We start from the raw sequence: 17,553 nt of genomic DNA on the forward strand, positions 1-17,553 counted from the left end.
AGAAGCAGGCAAATCTCTGAGAGTTTGAGGCCAGCCTGGTCTACAACGCAGATTCCAGGATCTACAAAGTGAGTTCCAGGACAGGCTGGGCTGTTCAGAGAAACCTTGTCTCGAAAAACCAACCAACCAACCAACCAACCAACTATTCTCCATCCCCCCAAACCCTTTTCTGTTATCTGATGAAAAGTTAAGATTTATACCAAGTTCAAAGGTAGCAATTTCAAGAGCCTTTATTTAAGCCAACATCAGATAGTCTCAAGGTAAGTTCTGTTGCAGCAAAACCAAGGTAACAATTCCAAATGTACAAAAACATTTAAAAATCAATCTTGTTAAAGGTAATAATTTACCCCTTCCCCATGTCACCTGCCATACTTCATTGCACCAAATAAACAGGGAAGACAGTATTTAATCATTTACACCCCCAAAAAGGGAAAGAGTGCATGCTGACAAGGGGCAGCTGTCAGCAATCTCCCGGGTGAACTCAGTGTAGTTATAGGCTTCATGTGGCGTAACTAAGGCTCTAACACTGCAGTCTGCAGGAACACCATCTTAGCATCTTCCACTGCAGTCTGCAGGAACACCATCTTAGCATCTTCCACTGTTTGACTTTTAGGGACTAGAAAGGCACGGGGTGGGGCATCTTAGGGTACCACAAGTGATACAGTACTTGGGGGAAACAGAAATGGACAGGAATGAGGCAGCAAGCTCTGGCTTGTTAGCCTGGAAGAGGTGACTTCTCTGGCTCTTTCCTGAGCTGGGCCCAGGTGAGCTTCAAGTAGAAGAGAAGCTACAACCGCACCATGGAAAGCAGGCCAAGGGCTTGTCTGCTTCAGCCTTACCGTGCTGCACAGCAGACACTGACTCGTCATGGCGGCTTTCTGTCCCAAATGGACACAAGCACAGTGCACACTGGGCACCAACTTAAAAGCATTACCAGTGTTTAAAAATATACTTAAATATGGTCAGGAAGAGATCTTAGAGTTAGTTACTATTAACAGGTGAGTCCTTACATTTGTTTACAAAGAATGTGTAAGGAAGAAAAGGTGCAGCAAGGGACAGTCCTAGTGCCACAGCTCATGTGGACAGTCCTTACTTAGGCTCCCGGAGAAGCAGCAGTGGGGATAGAGGCAGAGGAGCTTCTGATGCTCTTACTCAGGGTCCTACTGAGACCCATTCCCTGATGCCAACCAGTGAGCAGGCATCTACCACAACTCGGCTGACCTACAGAGCTACTAAGACAGATGGAGGAGGACCTGGAGAGTCACTGTATGCAGCTTCATCACGATTAGATTCAGAGACATGAGAGCAGTGTTTCAAGTGGCAGGTGCTTGAAGGCCACAGTTCTCAGTACAAAATGTGTGGTACAGGAAGAAAGGGTATGCCTATGTTGGACAGGCCAAAATAGTCAATTGTCATTTGTTCTACTTACAGATAAAATAATTAATTGCCCCCTAGAAAGCCCGCTTTTCTGACATGTGTCTGTGCAAAACTCCCAGTTTAGCACAAACAGAAGTTTTTATCATATTAACATGTGGCATCGTTCACATCTTCCACAGAACTTCACCTTCCCTGAAACGACAGTTAGTACAGCCTCCAGCCCAGCACTACCGAGCTTTATCTTAAGCGCTCCAGCTCTTCTACCTGTGAATGGTCATCTTCCTGATGCTGGGCCTTGTTCTGCAGGGCCTCAGTCTGTCTGGCCGTGAGGTCAGCAGCCCTGGGAGGCTGCTCGGGGCTGTGGGCCTCTAGGTTGTCATGCTCTAGCCCACTGGACAGCTGTTCCACCTTTTCCAGGTCTTCAATGTGGCTGACTGAGCTGGTCTCACTCACAGCATCCGAGCCTCTCAGGGACCTTTTAAAAGGCTTCTGACCTAGAGACATGAGACAGACTATCCTGAAACTGGTAGTATATACAAAGGCTCTGTGGTCCTGCATGGTCATTGATTTTTGCAGAAATGCTGGAATTGTGGCTTAGAAGCATCTCAGAGGTGAGGTGGGAACTAAAGAAGATTGTGACACAAAAATGCTCCCCAGGTCAGAGATTCTATGGTGAGCCTAATGGGAGTGAACACTTCGATTAAATCAATGCTTCCCTTTGGAGTACCATGGAGGCATTTCTATGGGAATGTATCATGGGTGCATGTTTCAGTGGAGGGAATAGAATTCTGGATTAAAGAAAACAAAGGCACATAAGGGAACAAGTGAGGAATCTCAACAGCATGCGGAGTTCGTTCCCTAAGTGGAATAGAACTAGTTTTCTTCTAGTAATGATGGTGAAATGTGGAGAGGTTTAACCCACCTGGAAGCCTCTGTTTGCTTCGAGTGCCTAAGGGTGTGGGAGGTGGTGTCACTCCAGTACCTTGTACTTTGTGGACATAGGTGTATTCTGTGGACTCCAGAGAGCCTGTAAGAAAAACAAATGAGTGGGCAGAAGCTCCTGGCATAAGCATCCTGAGATGTCACTTGCCCTCAATTGGCTTTGTGTCCTAACCAGGTCTATAGCCATTTGGCTCCCCACTAACTTTGACTGGAGTAAACCCAGCCTGCAGCTGCTCACATCTCTCCCCAGCCTCCAGTCCTGGGGTGCTCAGTCAGTGTGTGCAGTGTGCCGGGACCCACCTTCAGCTGGGAAATGCACTTTAGCATCAAAGAGCACTAATGGCTGATGTCTGACAGATAAAGCATTACTTGTTCATGGTCTTTTGAGACAAAGTCTCACATAACCCGGACTGGCCTCCTGAATGCCATGATTATATTTTTGTGCCACCATACTATGAAAATCTAATGCTATCTTTGGCTACTGTGAGAATCCAGACATTATTTTCTGGAAAAGGACCAAAGGAAGGAATATCAAATTTTGGGTGTTTTTTTTTTGTAGAATAGGAAAGGCATCACAGTTTTTATATTCCAGACGGTTGGTAATACTGCTAGTCACTGGTTTAAAAAAACAAACAAACCAGTGCTGTGTGCTATAATCATTAGGTTCCCCTTTCAGAATACTCAGCGGGGCTGTAGGGAACCAACAGTCCTTATGCCAGTGTCTACAGTGTGCTGCTCCCAGACCTAGCCAACTGGACACCCATGTCCTTGTTCCAAGGAAGAGCAATGCACATGGGATCAAGTGTCTACTTGCTTTCTCACTGTTTCAGCAGGGACTGGGGAAGATGACATGGCAGCAGGAGCAGTCTGCTGCATTTCAGACTCAGGGCAAAGAATCCAGGCATGTACAAAAGCATGAAGGTACTAGGAGCTAAAGGCATCTGGTCAAACTCTGAAATAACAGATCTAGGCATAGACCAGTGAGACATCCTACCTGCTGTTAAGTTAAAACTTCTTCCCTTTTGTGAAGCCTGGACTGGAGAAAACCAATTCAGCACAGATCCTACTACAGGGATTTGCCGCAACACTCCCTGCAAAATATAACCCTCATTTAGGACCGCCCATGGAGCCCTTGTTCAGGACCACCTGGTGAGCCTCTTCCCCAGGACACCAGCCTGGAGAGCCCCAACAGGAACCTACCTCTTCCAGAAGCCGCTCCTCATTTGCCTTCTGTAGCTGAACCTGAGCCTCCTGAATTCCCTTCCGAACAACTTCTGTCATGTTCTCTAGAAGCTATAAAACCAAGACAGATACTGTTTGTCTAAGCTTCTTGCCCGGGGCCTACAACTATTTACATAGTCAGCATTCGTGACACTTTCACAGAGGTCTGTCAATATGTTAGAATTCTGCACTGAAGTACATGAGCAAAAGTTAAAATAGAAAATTAAACAGAAAATGATGAAAGCTCATGCAGATCAAAGCAGATATAACTTGTTGTCCAGCCTCATTTGCCAAATAGAGAAATAACTACTTACATTCATAATGTAACTAGTACAGTTTAATGCTGAGACAAAGTCAGAATAGCCAAGCCTGGGAAAAGCCCAAAGTCTAAAAGTCTAACTAATCGCAGATGTAGCCAGCTCCTTGGCCTTCTCAAAACGCCTCATCCCTTCCTTACTCCAAAGTGAACTGCAGCATGCTCATTCGTGTGTCTGCTCTCAGACAGGGCTTGGTTGGAGCCTGTCCTCTAGCCTTGTAGGCTAGTGTTCCTTGCTACCTGACACACTTGTGCTGTCTGTCCTTAGGACCAGCTCCTTTTAGTTAGGAAGACTCGCCTCAGGATACTGCAGAGGTGAGCAAGTTCCCAAAAGCTCAGCTATCCTGAGCCACAGTACTTGCTCACACTGCTGGCTCTTTCCCCACATTTCTGGTGAGGTCACTGGGGGCAGGCAGCAACTGTGTAAAGGCCTCCTGGCATAACCCCTAGATCACAGGTCTTAGCATAGGACCAACATTTGGGAAAGAAAGAAGTGAACATACAGTCCCACGTGTCCCATTGCAAAACTCAGGAAAGACATGAAACTCGATTAGTCTTACAGACCCTTGAGTTCTCCTCAATTTCCCGGGCCGTGACTGCAATGGTCTCCACTAGCTCAGAAACGTCCACATCATCACTTGCCATGCCAATGTAAATGCAGCTCTTCATGCTTTTGTACTCAGGGCCTGAGGGAAGAAACATGCAAGGCTAGCTCCTAAGTCCTCAGACCAGATGGAGGCCCAGACTGTCAAAGGGGCCTCCTTCCTAGGAAGAGGAAGATTACTCTGATATAGGAAGGGAAGTCTGGAGAGCTGGAGAGGTGTAGAGGGAGGGCGACATTACTCTGAGAGACACTTCATCTCTGGCTGGTCCTAAAACCAGAATTGCCCACCTCTGTGGTGATGCAAAGCAGCCTCCTTAAGCCAGTTAGACACGGTCTTCTTAAGTTCCAGTGACTTAGAAAAGCAGTTCTTACCTATTTTAAATGTGAGGTCAGATTCCAGTTCATTTAACTTTTTCAGAAGTCCAGTGTGTATTTTTTCCCCCTCTGGATCAGATTTCAAACTGGTGTCATCATCATTAGCATGCTCATACCTAAAACCATCAGACAGCAGGAACAAATCTAAGAGTGTGGATTTCTTCAGACAAGACTGTGGATGGGGCATGATGAACACAGATGTGTGAAGAGGAACCAATGGCCATGTGTTATGATTAAAACAACCACTATCTTTCAATAATGTTGTAAGCTTCAGTCTATGTCCCAGGAAAGTAATTTTCAAAGAAAAAGGAAACATGAGAGGAGAGAAAGGTGGGTCACCAGAAGACAGTGAGGCTAATATGGCTCTCTCCCATTTACTCATTTACAAAGTTCTGTGTATCCCATATAGTGGTCATTTGTCCACCATGTGTCTGCCCAGGCACTTGTGAATTAGCACACAGTGAGCCCTGACAAAGTCCAATGCTGGAACAAATTGTCTACAATAGGCCTCGTAACATCTCATGAGATCTTAGCAAATATACTCTAATTTCACCTGGATATGCGAGTAATAACAGAACCCACTTGTGCTTTGACAAAGCAGTCTTTCATATCATGTAGCAAGCCAAATCATTACCTGACAACCCCGATTCCAGGCCAGTTGGGGTCATCAACATACAGGAGCCCTGCTGTCCCCTCTACCTCCTGTTTGAATTCTTCCCGTAGCTGTAGGGTATAGGTCAGGACTGGCAGTTTGCTGTGAATGCAGGTGATGAGTTGATCGACATCCTCTCCTCGAGTTCCTAACACTGAGAACAGCCACAGAAAGGTTGAGAAATGATTAAAGGATGGCTTGGTCACTCTCATTTACTACTAACAAGGTCAAAGGCCAAGAGCTCAGTATGAACTGAAAAGGTTTTTGTTTGGTTGATTTATTTTTTTGAGACAGGGATTCACCCTATAGTTGAGGCTGGCCTCTATCTCATGGCAATCCTCCTGCCTCAACTTTCAAAATGCTGAAATTGTGGATATGAGCTATTAATTATGCCTGACTTAAAATTGTTGAAACAAAAGTTATTCCACGTAGCTATGGAAGAACCAGGTGATGCAAACTAACACACTTAGGGCTGAGATGATGGCTCCCTTGCTGAAGTGCTCGCTGTACAAACAACCCGAGTCTGAAGTGGATCTCCATGGACCATTACATAAAATCGGGTGTCATGGTATACACCTGTAATCACAGCACTGGGCAAATGGAGACTAGAGGTTTCCTGGCCTCTCTGGCCAGCTCAGTGAGCTCCAGCATTAAGCAAGAAACTCTGTCCTAAAAGTATAAGGTGGACAGAGATAAAACACATCTAATGTCAGCCTCTGGCATCAACATGCACACACACAGAAACATATACCACACACATAGATTTTTAAAGATTGGGCTGACAGGGCTCAGTGGTAAAGGTGCTTGCCACCAAATCTGGCAACCTAAGCTTGATCCCCTGCACCCACATGGTCAGTAGTAGAGAGAACTACTACCTATAAGTCCTCTGATTTCCACAGGCACATGCCATCTCACACACAATCAACATATATAGAAATAATGAGCAAATAAACTAACAATTTAACCTAATTGCTGCTCCACAGAAAACAAGTGCTCTGTAGATTTAATGCACAATGGAGCTCTCTACCCAGAAGCCATTTTCTCACAAAGGCATGACCTGGGTTACTCATATCCTGTCATAGGCTAAAACAAGGCAGGTTCTTGATTTATATGCAAATATTAATAGAAGGGAATGTTCTAGCAGGTTTCTGTCAGGAAGGGGGATGGAACACTATACCAGTGCCACTGAGACACATGGAATCATTAACAAGCCAGCTTTAGAGACCTCAAGAGTTCGGAGGTACAGGAGCCTTGACAGTCTACCGTCCTTCCTTTGGGCTCATCTGGCAGCCTCCAGCACTGTCTTCAGGGCTGGGGTTGAGGCCATCAGCAAGCTACAAAATGATCTTTTCTTTGCAGGGCAAATTTTCTTATTTGAATGAGCTTCAGAAAATATCTTTGCAAAAATGTAGACATCTCATAAAAAAAAAAAACCCACCAAACATTTTCTTAAATTGTTTTAAGTCTTTTTTTTAAGCTTTATTTATTTTATGTATATGCATACAGTGTAGCTGTACAGATGGTTGTGAGCCACCATGTGGTTGCTGGGAATTGAACTCAGGACCTCTGGAACAGTAGTCAGTGCTCTTAACCACTGAGCCATCTCTCCATCCCCCATGTTTAAGTCTTATCATAAAAAGCACAACCAATGTTTTTACTATCTCCCCTACCTCAGCTTTTAAAAACTGACATATAAGAAAGGTGTGGTGGCCGGGCAGTGGTTGCATACGCCTTTAATCCCAGCACTCAGGAGGCAGAGGCAGGCAAATCTCTTTGAGTTCAAAGCTAACATGGTTTACAGACTGTTTCAGGCCTATGAAACGTACAAAGTGAGATCTGTATTCAAAGAAAAGAGGGATATAAAAACTACATTATTTACAGGGTACCATGGACTCCCTTGATACATGTATGTACTATTAAATGATCAAATCTGGGAAAAGCATATCTTCCTCTTCAAATATTTACCATTTCTTTGTGGAGAACATACATAGTCAATGTCTTCTAGTAGCCTTTTAGTACATTACTGTTAAACTAGGGTCACTCACCATGCAACAGAACAAAGAGCTTATTTTTCCTGTCTAGTTGTTTTATTAGTAACTGAGAGGGCGCAACTCATGTTCTGTTTTAACTTCATAGATTTTAACTGAACTGTTTTCTGAAATGTCTAAAACAGTGGCCCTATCCTATTAGAATCATCAGGGGAACTTTTAGAAATGAAACATCCAAGAACTTCTGAAGGGTTGACCACAAGGATAATCCTGGAGGGTGGCATAGCAGAGGACTGCCCCACCCCTAGAATTCAACTTATACATGTCTTTCATTATGTATATTAAACCATATTATAAACCTTAAATATATAATACTGAGTATCTACTACTAAAAATGCAATTAGTGAAAAACAAGAATGTATGCTTGGGCTGCATTCTAGACACTCAGTGTTAAAGGTCTGGAGGTAGCCCAACTGGGTGGTTTGTTTTTGGGAGAAAGGGCTCTTTTTTTTTTTTATTGAAAAAATTTTGATCATGTTTTCCTCTTTCCCAATTCCTTTCAGATCCTCTCACTTCCCTACCCACACAACTTGACGGTCTCTCTTTCAAAACAAAACAAAACAAGAGACCCCCCCCCCCCAAAAAAAAGGCCCAAGAAACACAACACCTCCTCCACCCAAAAATAACCCCAGAGTCAAAACCAACAAAAGACCAAGAAGACATGGAGGGGAAGGAGAGCCAAAGCAAAGGAACAAAAATTCACAAAATACCACTGAGTTCGTTTTGTGTCGGTCAACTACTCCTGGCAGGTGAAGTATGGATGGATGGTGCCTATTTCCTGACTTCCTCTTTGCCAACAGGTATCTAATTGCAGACAGGTTCTTTGTTGGGGGCAGGGCCACCTATGCCTCCTTCTCCTGTTGGTGCTGGGGGCCGTGTCTGGCTTGGCTCTGGGCAGGTGTGTGAGCTGCCATATCTGTATGATGCTGAAAGGTTTGTTGTTTTGTTTTTTGTTTTTTCAAGACAGGGTTTCTCTGTGTAGCCCTGGCTGTCCTGGAACTCACTCTGTAGACCAGGCTGGCCTCGAACTCAGAAATCCGCCTGCCTCTGCCTCCCGAGTGCTGGGATTAAAGGCGTGCGCCACCACGCCCGGCGCTGAAAGGTTTTAAAGCTACACAGGTTACTCAGATGTGCATCTGGATATGAGAAACAAGCAGAATAGAAAGCCTAGAATCACACGATATCAAAACACAGGAATCCAATGGTTCAAGATGTCTCACTCTACTAGTGAGAAGTTATGCTAAAACTTAAATTTAGCCTTAAAGAAAAGCTTCTTCAGCCAGAAGTGGTTGCACACACCTTTAGTCCCAGGACTGAGGAGGCTACCTGGTCTATAGAGTTTCAGGACAGTCAGGACTATTAAATAGAGAAAACTTCTCTTCAAAAACCAAAAAATAAAAGCTCTTTCAAAGAGAGCTGCTGCAAACTCCAGGAGAGCAGAGTTATTGTAAGGGGAACGCACTCATCCGACTGCTGGCCATCTGCAGCTATGATGGAACTCTTTGAGGGGCAGAGCTGCAATTGCCTTACCTTCTGCTGTCATCAGAGGGCTGAACCGAACACATGTGCCATCTACCTCCAGGTCTATGACAGTGAGGCCACACTGAGGCACCAACTGTTTCAACTGTTCACCCAACTGCAGGGAAAAGGACAGAGAACACTTCTGCAACAGGGACTTAAATATCTTTACCACCCACCCTCATCCCAGACTAAAATGGCTTCTGAAGCTAGTTCCCCTTATTCTTCAGGGTATCTTTCAATACTTAATAGCAATTTTTTGTTTCCCGTGCTGGGAACAGAACCCAGGGGACTTTGCCCCTCACCTACTCCCACCCCACTCTTCCTACCTTTTCCAATTAACAGTTCCTTTTATGTTATTCTAAATACAAATTCACTTTAGAAAAACATGCAATACAGTTAAGTCAAAAATATGAAATAAAAATGACCCATATCCTCCTAACATTTGACTGTTGACATGCAGTTTATTTCCCAGGGTCTTTTCCCTGTGTTTATAACAAAACATGGTATTCTGTACACCTTAGGAACCTCCTCTTTTTCTTTGTATGTATGTGTGAAGGCACACATTTGTGTGTGTGCATAGTTATGTGGAGAGCAGACATCAATAGTGGCTTTTTCCTCACTTTCTGAGACACGACCTCTCACTGAAACTTGAGCTTCTCAGTTTGCTCATACTGTCTGTCTGTTCAGTGAACTCCCTGAACCACCCATCCCTGCGTTCCTAGTGCTGGATTGTAGGCATGCTGCTGTACTTGGCTATTTTTTTAAAAACATGAATGCCAGAGAGCTGAACTCAGGTATTCATGCTTACACTGCTTGCACTTTATCACAGAGCTACCTACTCAGCCCCCCAAATTGCTTTTTTTCCCATCTAGTTTGTGATCATTTTCCATCTGTTTTAAACATTTGGCAACTACCTTGCTGCCCAAAGCAGAGGTATTGTGTGCGGGCCAGGCTTTACATATTTTATTGTCTTTCATAGCAGTTAGGAAATGGTCACGGAAGCAAAGTGAGTGGCTTGCCAGAGGTAACAGTGTCTGATGTGGTGATATGAGTCAGAACAGAACAAGCCTAGTGTCTCTGTATGAAGTTCCTTCCTGTGGGAATGACTAACCAACCACACATGACCATGCTATCCAGGTGTGAGGCCAGGAAACGCTGTTCTGGATGTAAAGAAGAAAAAGTAGACAGCAGCCATCTTTACCCAGCGGTTCAGTGCATCACAGGAGTGTCTTTCCCGGCCAACTGCTGCAGGTGCTATGCTGGATACAGGAACAGCTTTAAACGCTGAATCTGAGGCCAAACACAGAAGGGATTCACTGCCAGAAACAAAGCTACAATAAACATTACAACTCAATCCATCAACAGCATCATATAATAATGAAATAAAAATGTCTGATATGTTAATGTCCAATACTTTTCTGATGAACTAAGTAACTTCTCAATGCATTTCTATAATAGGATTTTTGTTGTTGTTCTTTGAGACAGTGTTTCACCCGTGTAGCATTAGTGGTTATTTCTCTATAGATCAGGCTGCCCTTGAGTTCAAGGAGATCTGCCTGCCTCAGCCTGCCAAGTGTTGAGTTTAAAGGCATGCACCTCCAATGTCCATAGGATTCTTAATTTTCTTTTTTAAAAATAATTTCTTTCAACACCAGCCTGGTGGTGCACATCTACAAAATCTCACTCAGCCTTTAGTAAAGCTAAGGCCAAAAGGCTGTTATGAGTTCAAGGCCAGCCTGGGTCCCAGGGGAAGATTGTTTCTTAAAAAAAGAAAAGTTCCCTTTCAAGGAATTTCAAATGGAATCCAAAAAAAGATGTAAATACACCATAAAGAAAATAAACCCCACTATGTATCAAGCTAAAGCCACTGAAAAGTGGTAGGGCTCTGATAGAAGGTAACGGAACCTATGCAGACAGGAAGATGAGCATTCAGTGGGAACAGTAATAAAATCAGTAGGGGGAAGGGTCTGAAGCAGGAGGACTGTTACAAGCTAAAGCTAGCCAGGACTACACAATGAGATCCTGTCTCAAACAAAGAAAAAAGAGAAAGAAAAGGAATGAAGAGATGTGTATCTGAAGCAGCAGCGCCACAACCACATTTAAGGAGAGAGCAGTGTTTCTAGGAACAAGGAAAGGGCTAATGACTGGAAGAAGCAGCGATCAGGAAGGAGGCAGATCTGACAGGCAGAGCCTTGTGGGTATGGTGTGGAGCCCTAGATTCTGATGGCTACCAGTAGGCTGACGTGACTTGTAATGTTCACTAATTTCTATGCAGAGTTTCTTGGAAGGAACTGTGTGCAATATGGGAATGACAGTGTCACATAGATGAAAGTTAATGTGCCTTGGACTAGGCTGGTGGCATGGTGGTCATTTTTTGTGTCCCCCCGCCCCCTGCAGTATTAAGGATTAAAACCTAGTGCCATCTGAATGCTAAAAATTGCTATATTCCCAGCATAGTCCATTCTTTAAAAACAGAGTTCTGGTTATTTTTTATTTTTATTTTTTTGGACAGGGTGTCTCTGTGTAGGCTTGGCTGTTTTCTAGTTCTAACTTGATCTCAAACTCAGAAATTCTGTGCCTCTGGCTCTCCAGTACTGAGATTGTAAGAGTGTGTCACTTCACCAGGCTAAAACAGATTCTTAACTCCAGCATTCAGGAGGCACAGGCAGGTTACTCATTGTGAGTTTCAGGCTAATCTAGTTTATAAAGCAAGTTCCAGGCCAGCCCGAACAAGATGGTAGGGTAGGGGAGGAGAGAGAGTGGGTGGAAGAAGGGGAGACAGAGACAGACAGACAGATGGACTCTTGGATCTATCCTCCTATATCACAATACTTGAGAAGCAGCTTAGGGGCTGAAAGCTAGCAGGGGACAAGAGGTTTCATGTCCACACTTTTTCTTCCTCATGTGACTCCTAAAAACATGCCTAGAAATACAATACCTTCTTTACAGTTTTTTAAAAAGTCACTCTCCTTAAAGGAATTTTGAAAACAAAGCAGATGTTGTAAGTTAACAACTCGTCTTTCTAAGCACTGTCCTTTAGCTGGCTCAGCCCAGGGCTATGTGGCAGGATTGCGGAGTCTTTGGTTTACTCACAGGCACTTAGCATGCTTGTGGGAACTGTTATACTTTTCTATGAGTGGAGATTTTATCAATAAAAACATATAGAATTTAATTTTATATGATATTAAATTTAAAGCCATGAACACACACACACACACACACACACACACACACATCCCACACACAGTTTGGTTTTTTGAGACAGGGTTTCTCTGTGTAGCCCTGGCTATACTGGAATTCACTCTGTAGATCAGGCTAGTGTCCCAGCTCACAAATATCTGTCTGCCTCTGTCTCCCTAGTGCTGGGATTAAAGGCCTATACCTCCACACCTGGCACAAAAAAAAATTTTAATCACCTACCTGAGGCTGGTAATTCCTGAAAAAATCTGAACACCACTACTGGAGAACTGAGCTCATCTTCCACCTGCAAAAAGAGAAATGTGCTGTTACAACACAGAAGATAGGGCTAAACATCAGCAGGATAAGACAGTATCTTTGGAAAGAAAATAGGCAGAAATGCTGCTTATACACAAAGGTTAAAAGGCTCAAAGGCTGTAACTGGCCTGAGGTGACCAATGAAAATGATGGTCCCTCCCTCTCTTGACCCAACAAACTCTATGAAGTCATGCATAAACTTAAAAAAAAAAAAGTGTATGAGTTAACCAAGGTATGCTTGGTACCCACAGAGGCCCGAAAAGGATACTGGATACCCTGGAAATGGATTTCAGACTAGTGTGAGCCATTATATAGGTGCTGAGAACCAAACCTGGGTCTTCTGCAAGAACAGCAACTGTTACTAACTGCAGAGTCGTTTCTTCAGCCTAAATCAAGAACTTTTTATACTCGGGGATTTAAAAGAAAATCTTTCATTATCTTTTATAACAGAACAGTATGAGCAATGCTCCAACTGGCAGCTTAAAGCATACCGGTGTATTGTCAGACGAGTGGCGTGGTGTCTCTCCTAATAGATGGCAATGATAACAACGCAGAGTATACTGCATTACTCTGGCATCATGCACTTCCCTCTCCACAGCCAGCCAACCACCAGGCTTTACCATACAACCAGGCAACAATCTCAGGCAGGCCTTTTCGTTGGGAGCAGCTCTGGGGATGCTTTCTTTCAGTATCGAACAGTTGTAATCTATCACTGAAGCTTTGAATCCTATGTAATTAAATTATGCTGTGGCTGATAAACTCACTAGTAAAACCACAACAAGGAAGTTCCTATGCACACAGGAAGCAGCTGGCCCATCAATTTCTCTAGCTTCTTTTAGGTTATTGTTTTGAGAGAGAAGGGTTTACTGTGTAGCTGGCCTGGAACTCAATATGTAAACCAGGCTGGTCTTGAACTGAAGAGTAATCTTCCTGCTTCTGTCTCCCAACTGCTGAGATTAACGGTGTGTACTACCAGGCCTGGCTCTACTAATACTTTAAGGACATAAGTGGATGAGATTCTGATTAGGCAAGAGTTACATTACATCTGCTAATTATTTGTAGAGCTGGGTACTTATAATGCTTTCATATCTGTCATCTCTAACTTTCTTTTTTAAAAAGATTTATTTATTTTATGTATATGAGTACACTGTAGATGTACAGATGGTTGTGAGCATTGTGGTTGTTGGGAATTGAATTTTTAGGACCTCTGCTTACTCCAATCAACTTCATGCGTTCAGTCCCTGCTCACTCCGGCCCAAAGATTTTATTTATTATCTTACATAAGTACACTGTAGCTGACTTCAGACCAGAAGAGGGCGACAGATCTCATTACGGGTGGTTATGAGCCACCATATGGCTGCTGGAATTTGAACTCAGGACCCTCGGAAGAGCAGTCAGTGCTTTTACTCACTGAGCCATCTTGCCAGCCCCTCTAACTTTCATATAAACAAAAGTATTAATGCCTTTACGGGAATAAGGATTTATTGTTTAAGCAGACCGGGTAAGTTCCACAAGCATGGAGGAACTAAAAAGTCACATAACAGAAGGGCCTGGACATGTCTTGCAGTCTCTAAGAGAACACAGGGACCAGCCCAGACTAATCCCCAGCAAAACTTTCAATTACCATAGATGAGGAAAACAAGATATTCCATAACAAAGTCAAATCCAGCCCTACAGAAGGTACGAGAAGGAAAACACCAATACAAGGAGGTTAACTGCAAGTCACAAAGCAGGAAATAATCTCACACCAGCAAAGCCAAAAGTGAAGTGTACGATGCAAAACGAAGCAAACAAACCAAGAGGAGTAGACAGTAAGACATAACCAACTTAGGGCTGACAGCAACAAACTAGAAACAAAGAATCAGTTCTTTGAGAGAAAAATCAACTAGACAAACCCTTATCCAAATCAACTAAAAGCTAGAATATCCAAATTAACAAAATCAGAAACGAAAATAACAAAAAAGTCAAAGAATGATTAGGTCATACTTAAAAAAACTTGTGTTCCACAAAATTGGAAAATCTAAAAGAAATGGGTTTCTTGATAGAAACCACTTATCAAAGTTAAATCAAGATCAGATAAACCATTTAAATAGACCTACAACCCCTAAGGAAATAGAAATAGTCATTAAAAGTCTTTCAACCAAAAAGAGCCTAGGGCGCCAGACAGGTTTAGGGCAGGATTTTACCAGACTTTCAAAGAAGAGCTAATACCCATACTCCTTAAATTATTCCACAAAATAGAAACAGAAGAAACACTGCAAGACTCATTTTATGGGGCTTCAGTCACCCTGATACCCAAACTACACAAAAATTCATCAGAAAAAGAGAATTACAGACCAATTTCCTTCATGAATATTGATGCAAAAGTACTCAATAAAATGCTCGAAAACTGAATCCAAGAACACATCAAAAAGATCAAGTAGGCTTCATCCCAGAGATGTAGGGAAGGTTCAATATATGAAAATCAGTCGAGCCAGGTGTGGTGGCGCATGCTTTTAATCCCAGCACTGGGAGGCAAAGACAGGCGAATGTCTGAGTTCGAGGCCAGCCTGGTCTACAGAGTGAGTTCCAGGACAGCCAGGGGTACACAGAGAAACCCTGTCTCAAAAAAAAAAACAAAAGAAAAAAAAGAAAATCAGGCAATGTAATCCACCACAAAAACAAAGTGAAACAAAAAAACCTTATCATCTCATGAGCTGCTGAAAAAAGCCTTTAACAAAATCCAATACTCCTTCATGATAAATGTCTTGGAGAGATTAGGGAATACAGGAGACATAATAAACACAAGAAAGGCAATTTACAGCAAGCCTATAGTCAACATCAAATTAAATGTAAAGAAACTCTGAGCAATTCCACTAAAATCACAAACAATACTAGGCTGCCCACTCTCTTCATATCTATTCAGTATAGAACTTGAAGCTCTAGAAGTGCAGTAAGACAACTGAGGGGGAACAAAGGGGATACATATTGGAAAGGAAGAAGTCAAAGTACTGTTATTCTCAGATAATATAATCGATGTGATATATAAGTGACCCCAAAAATTTTACCAGTAAACATGTACAACTGATAAACACCATTGAAGTGGCTAGATGCAACATTAACTAAAAAACAAAAAAAATCAGTAGCCGTCCTATATACAAAGAAAAATGGGCTGAGGAAGAAATCAGGGAAACAACACTCCTCACAGTAGCCATAAGTAATAGAAAATATCTTGGGGTAACTCTAAGCCAAGCAAGTGAAATACCTGCATGACATTAACTTCCTTCTTTGAATAAAGAAACTTAAGATTATCATAAAATGAAAAGATGTCCCATGTTCATAGATCAGAAGGATTTACAGTGAAAATGGCCATACAACCAAAAGCAATCTATATATTCAATGCAATCCTCATCAAAATTCCAACACAATATTCAAATGGAAAAACAAACTAAAAATCTCAAGGTAGCTATTGGATGGATCACAGGGTCCCCAAAGGAGGAGCTAGGGAAAGTACCCAAGGAGCTAAAGAGATCTGCAACCCTGTAGGTGGAACATTATGAACTAACCAGTACCCGAGAGCTCTTGACTCTAGCTGCATATGTATCAAAAGATGGCCTAGTCAGCCATCACTGGAAAGAGAGGCCCATTGGACACGCAAACTTTATATGCCCCAGTACAGGGGAACGCCAGGGCCAAAAAGTGGGAATGGGTGGGTAGGGAAGTGGGGGGGAGGGTATGGGGGACTTTTGGGATAGCATTGGAAATGTAAATGAGGAAAATACCTAATAAAAAAAACTCAAGGTAGATAAACAATTCTGTACAATAAAAACCTTCCAGAGGTATCACCATCCCTGATTTCAAGCTGTACTACAAAGCAATAGTAATAAAAACTGCATGGTATTGGCGTAAAACAGACAGGATGATCACACAGCTAGGGACACCTGGTTTTTAAATAAAGAAGCTAGAGATATAAAATGGAAAAAAGAAAGCATCTTTAACAAATGTGTCTGTCTAATTGGGTGTCTACATGCTGAAGAATGCAAGTAAATCCAGACCTATCACCCTGCACAAAACTCAAGACCAAGTGGACTAAGGACCTCAACATAAAACCAGATACACTGGACCTGATAGGAGAGAAAGTAGGGAATAGCCTTGAACACAGTGGTTCAGGAGACAGCTTCCTGAACAGAACACCAACAGCATAGGCACTAAGCTCAACAATTAATAAATGGGACTTTATGAAATGGAAAAGCTTCTGTAAGGTAAAGGAACAGCAGCCCATAGAGTGGGAAAAGATTTTGATAACTCCACATCTGACAGTGGGCTAACATCCAACACATATAAGTAACTTTTATTTCCTTGATGTAGTTGTCATCTCCGAGGTTTACTGCCTCTGTCTGCTAAGCTAGGCCTAGAATGATTTCAGCCTTTAGACTTGCTGCTGAATAAACTCACCCTTTCTTGTTCTTTCTGAACTCTAGCTGGCTGGTTCAACTTGGCTGTTCTGCCTCAAACTCCTCTCCAGGTGATTTATTCAATCTGGCTTTTTTATTGGCCTGGAATTGTTCTCCTTGGCCTCAAACTGACTCTAACAATCTTTTCTAATCTTCTGGCTCCTCTTCTTGTTCTGTCTTTTTTTTTTTTTTTGGTTTTTCGAGATAGGGTTTCTCTGTGTAGCCCTGGCTGTCCTGGAACTCACTCTGTAGACCAGGCTGGCCTCGAACTCAGAAATCCTCCTGCCTCTGCCGCCCGAGTGCTGGGATTAAAGGCGTGCGCCGCCACCACCACCCGGCTTTGTTCTGTCTTTACCTGTATCTAGCATGTTCTCTCTTCAATTTGTCTCTATCCTGATAACCCTACCTCCTCCCTATGTGCTGCTCTAGTCTTCTCAACTCTACTGTAATGTTTCCATGAACTCTACTGTCTTCCTTGAAATCAACATCCTTAGCCATCAGGGAGCTGCAAATCAATTTGACTCTGAGACTCCATGCTATACCTGTCAGAACGGTTAAGATAAAAACCA

At 42.9% G+C, this 17,553-nt stretch overlaps 1 protein-coding gene across 2 annotated transcripts in view; it reads right to left on the bottom strand.

Moving 5' to 3' along the window:
- Positions 1–204: 204 nt before the first annotated feature.
- Positions 205–17,553, bottom strand: part of Pdxdc1 (pyridoxal dependent decarboxylase domain containing 1) — a 68,039-nt gene continuing 50,690 nt past the window's right edge. For both annotated transcript variants that reach the window (XM_029470326.2, XM_021185429.2), the window contains exons 14-23: positions 12,477–12,540; positions 10,258–10,346; positions 9,066–9,171; positions 5,470–5,641; positions 4,833–4,951; positions 4,421–4,542; positions 3,520–3,612; positions 3,314–3,410; positions 2,300–2,404; positions 205–1,871 (exon numbers count right to left, since the gene is read on the bottom strand). In XM_029470326.2, the coding sequence (XP_029326186.1) occupies positions 1,615–1,871; positions 2,300–2,404; positions 3,314–3,410; positions 3,520–3,612; positions 4,421–4,542; positions 4,833–4,951; positions 5,470–5,641; positions 9,066–9,171; positions 10,258–10,346; positions 12,477–12,540 (1,224 nt within the window). In that variant the 3' untranslated portion in view covers positions 205–1,614. The remainder of the gene's footprint in view (positions 1,872–2,299; positions 2,405–3,313; positions 3,411–3,519; positions 3,613–4,420; positions 4,543–4,832; positions 4,952–5,469; positions 5,642–9,065; positions 9,172–10,257; positions 10,347–12,476; positions 12,541–17,553) is intronic.

This window comes from Mus caroli, unplaced genomic scaffold, assembly GCF_978045245.1.
Source record: "Mus caroli unplaced genomic scaffold, Mus_caroli_1 scaffold_17, whole genome shotgun sequence".
In the NCBI taxonomy this organism is placed as follows: domain Eukaryota; kingdom Metazoa; phylum Chordata; class Mammalia; order Rodentia; family Muridae; genus Mus; species Mus caroli.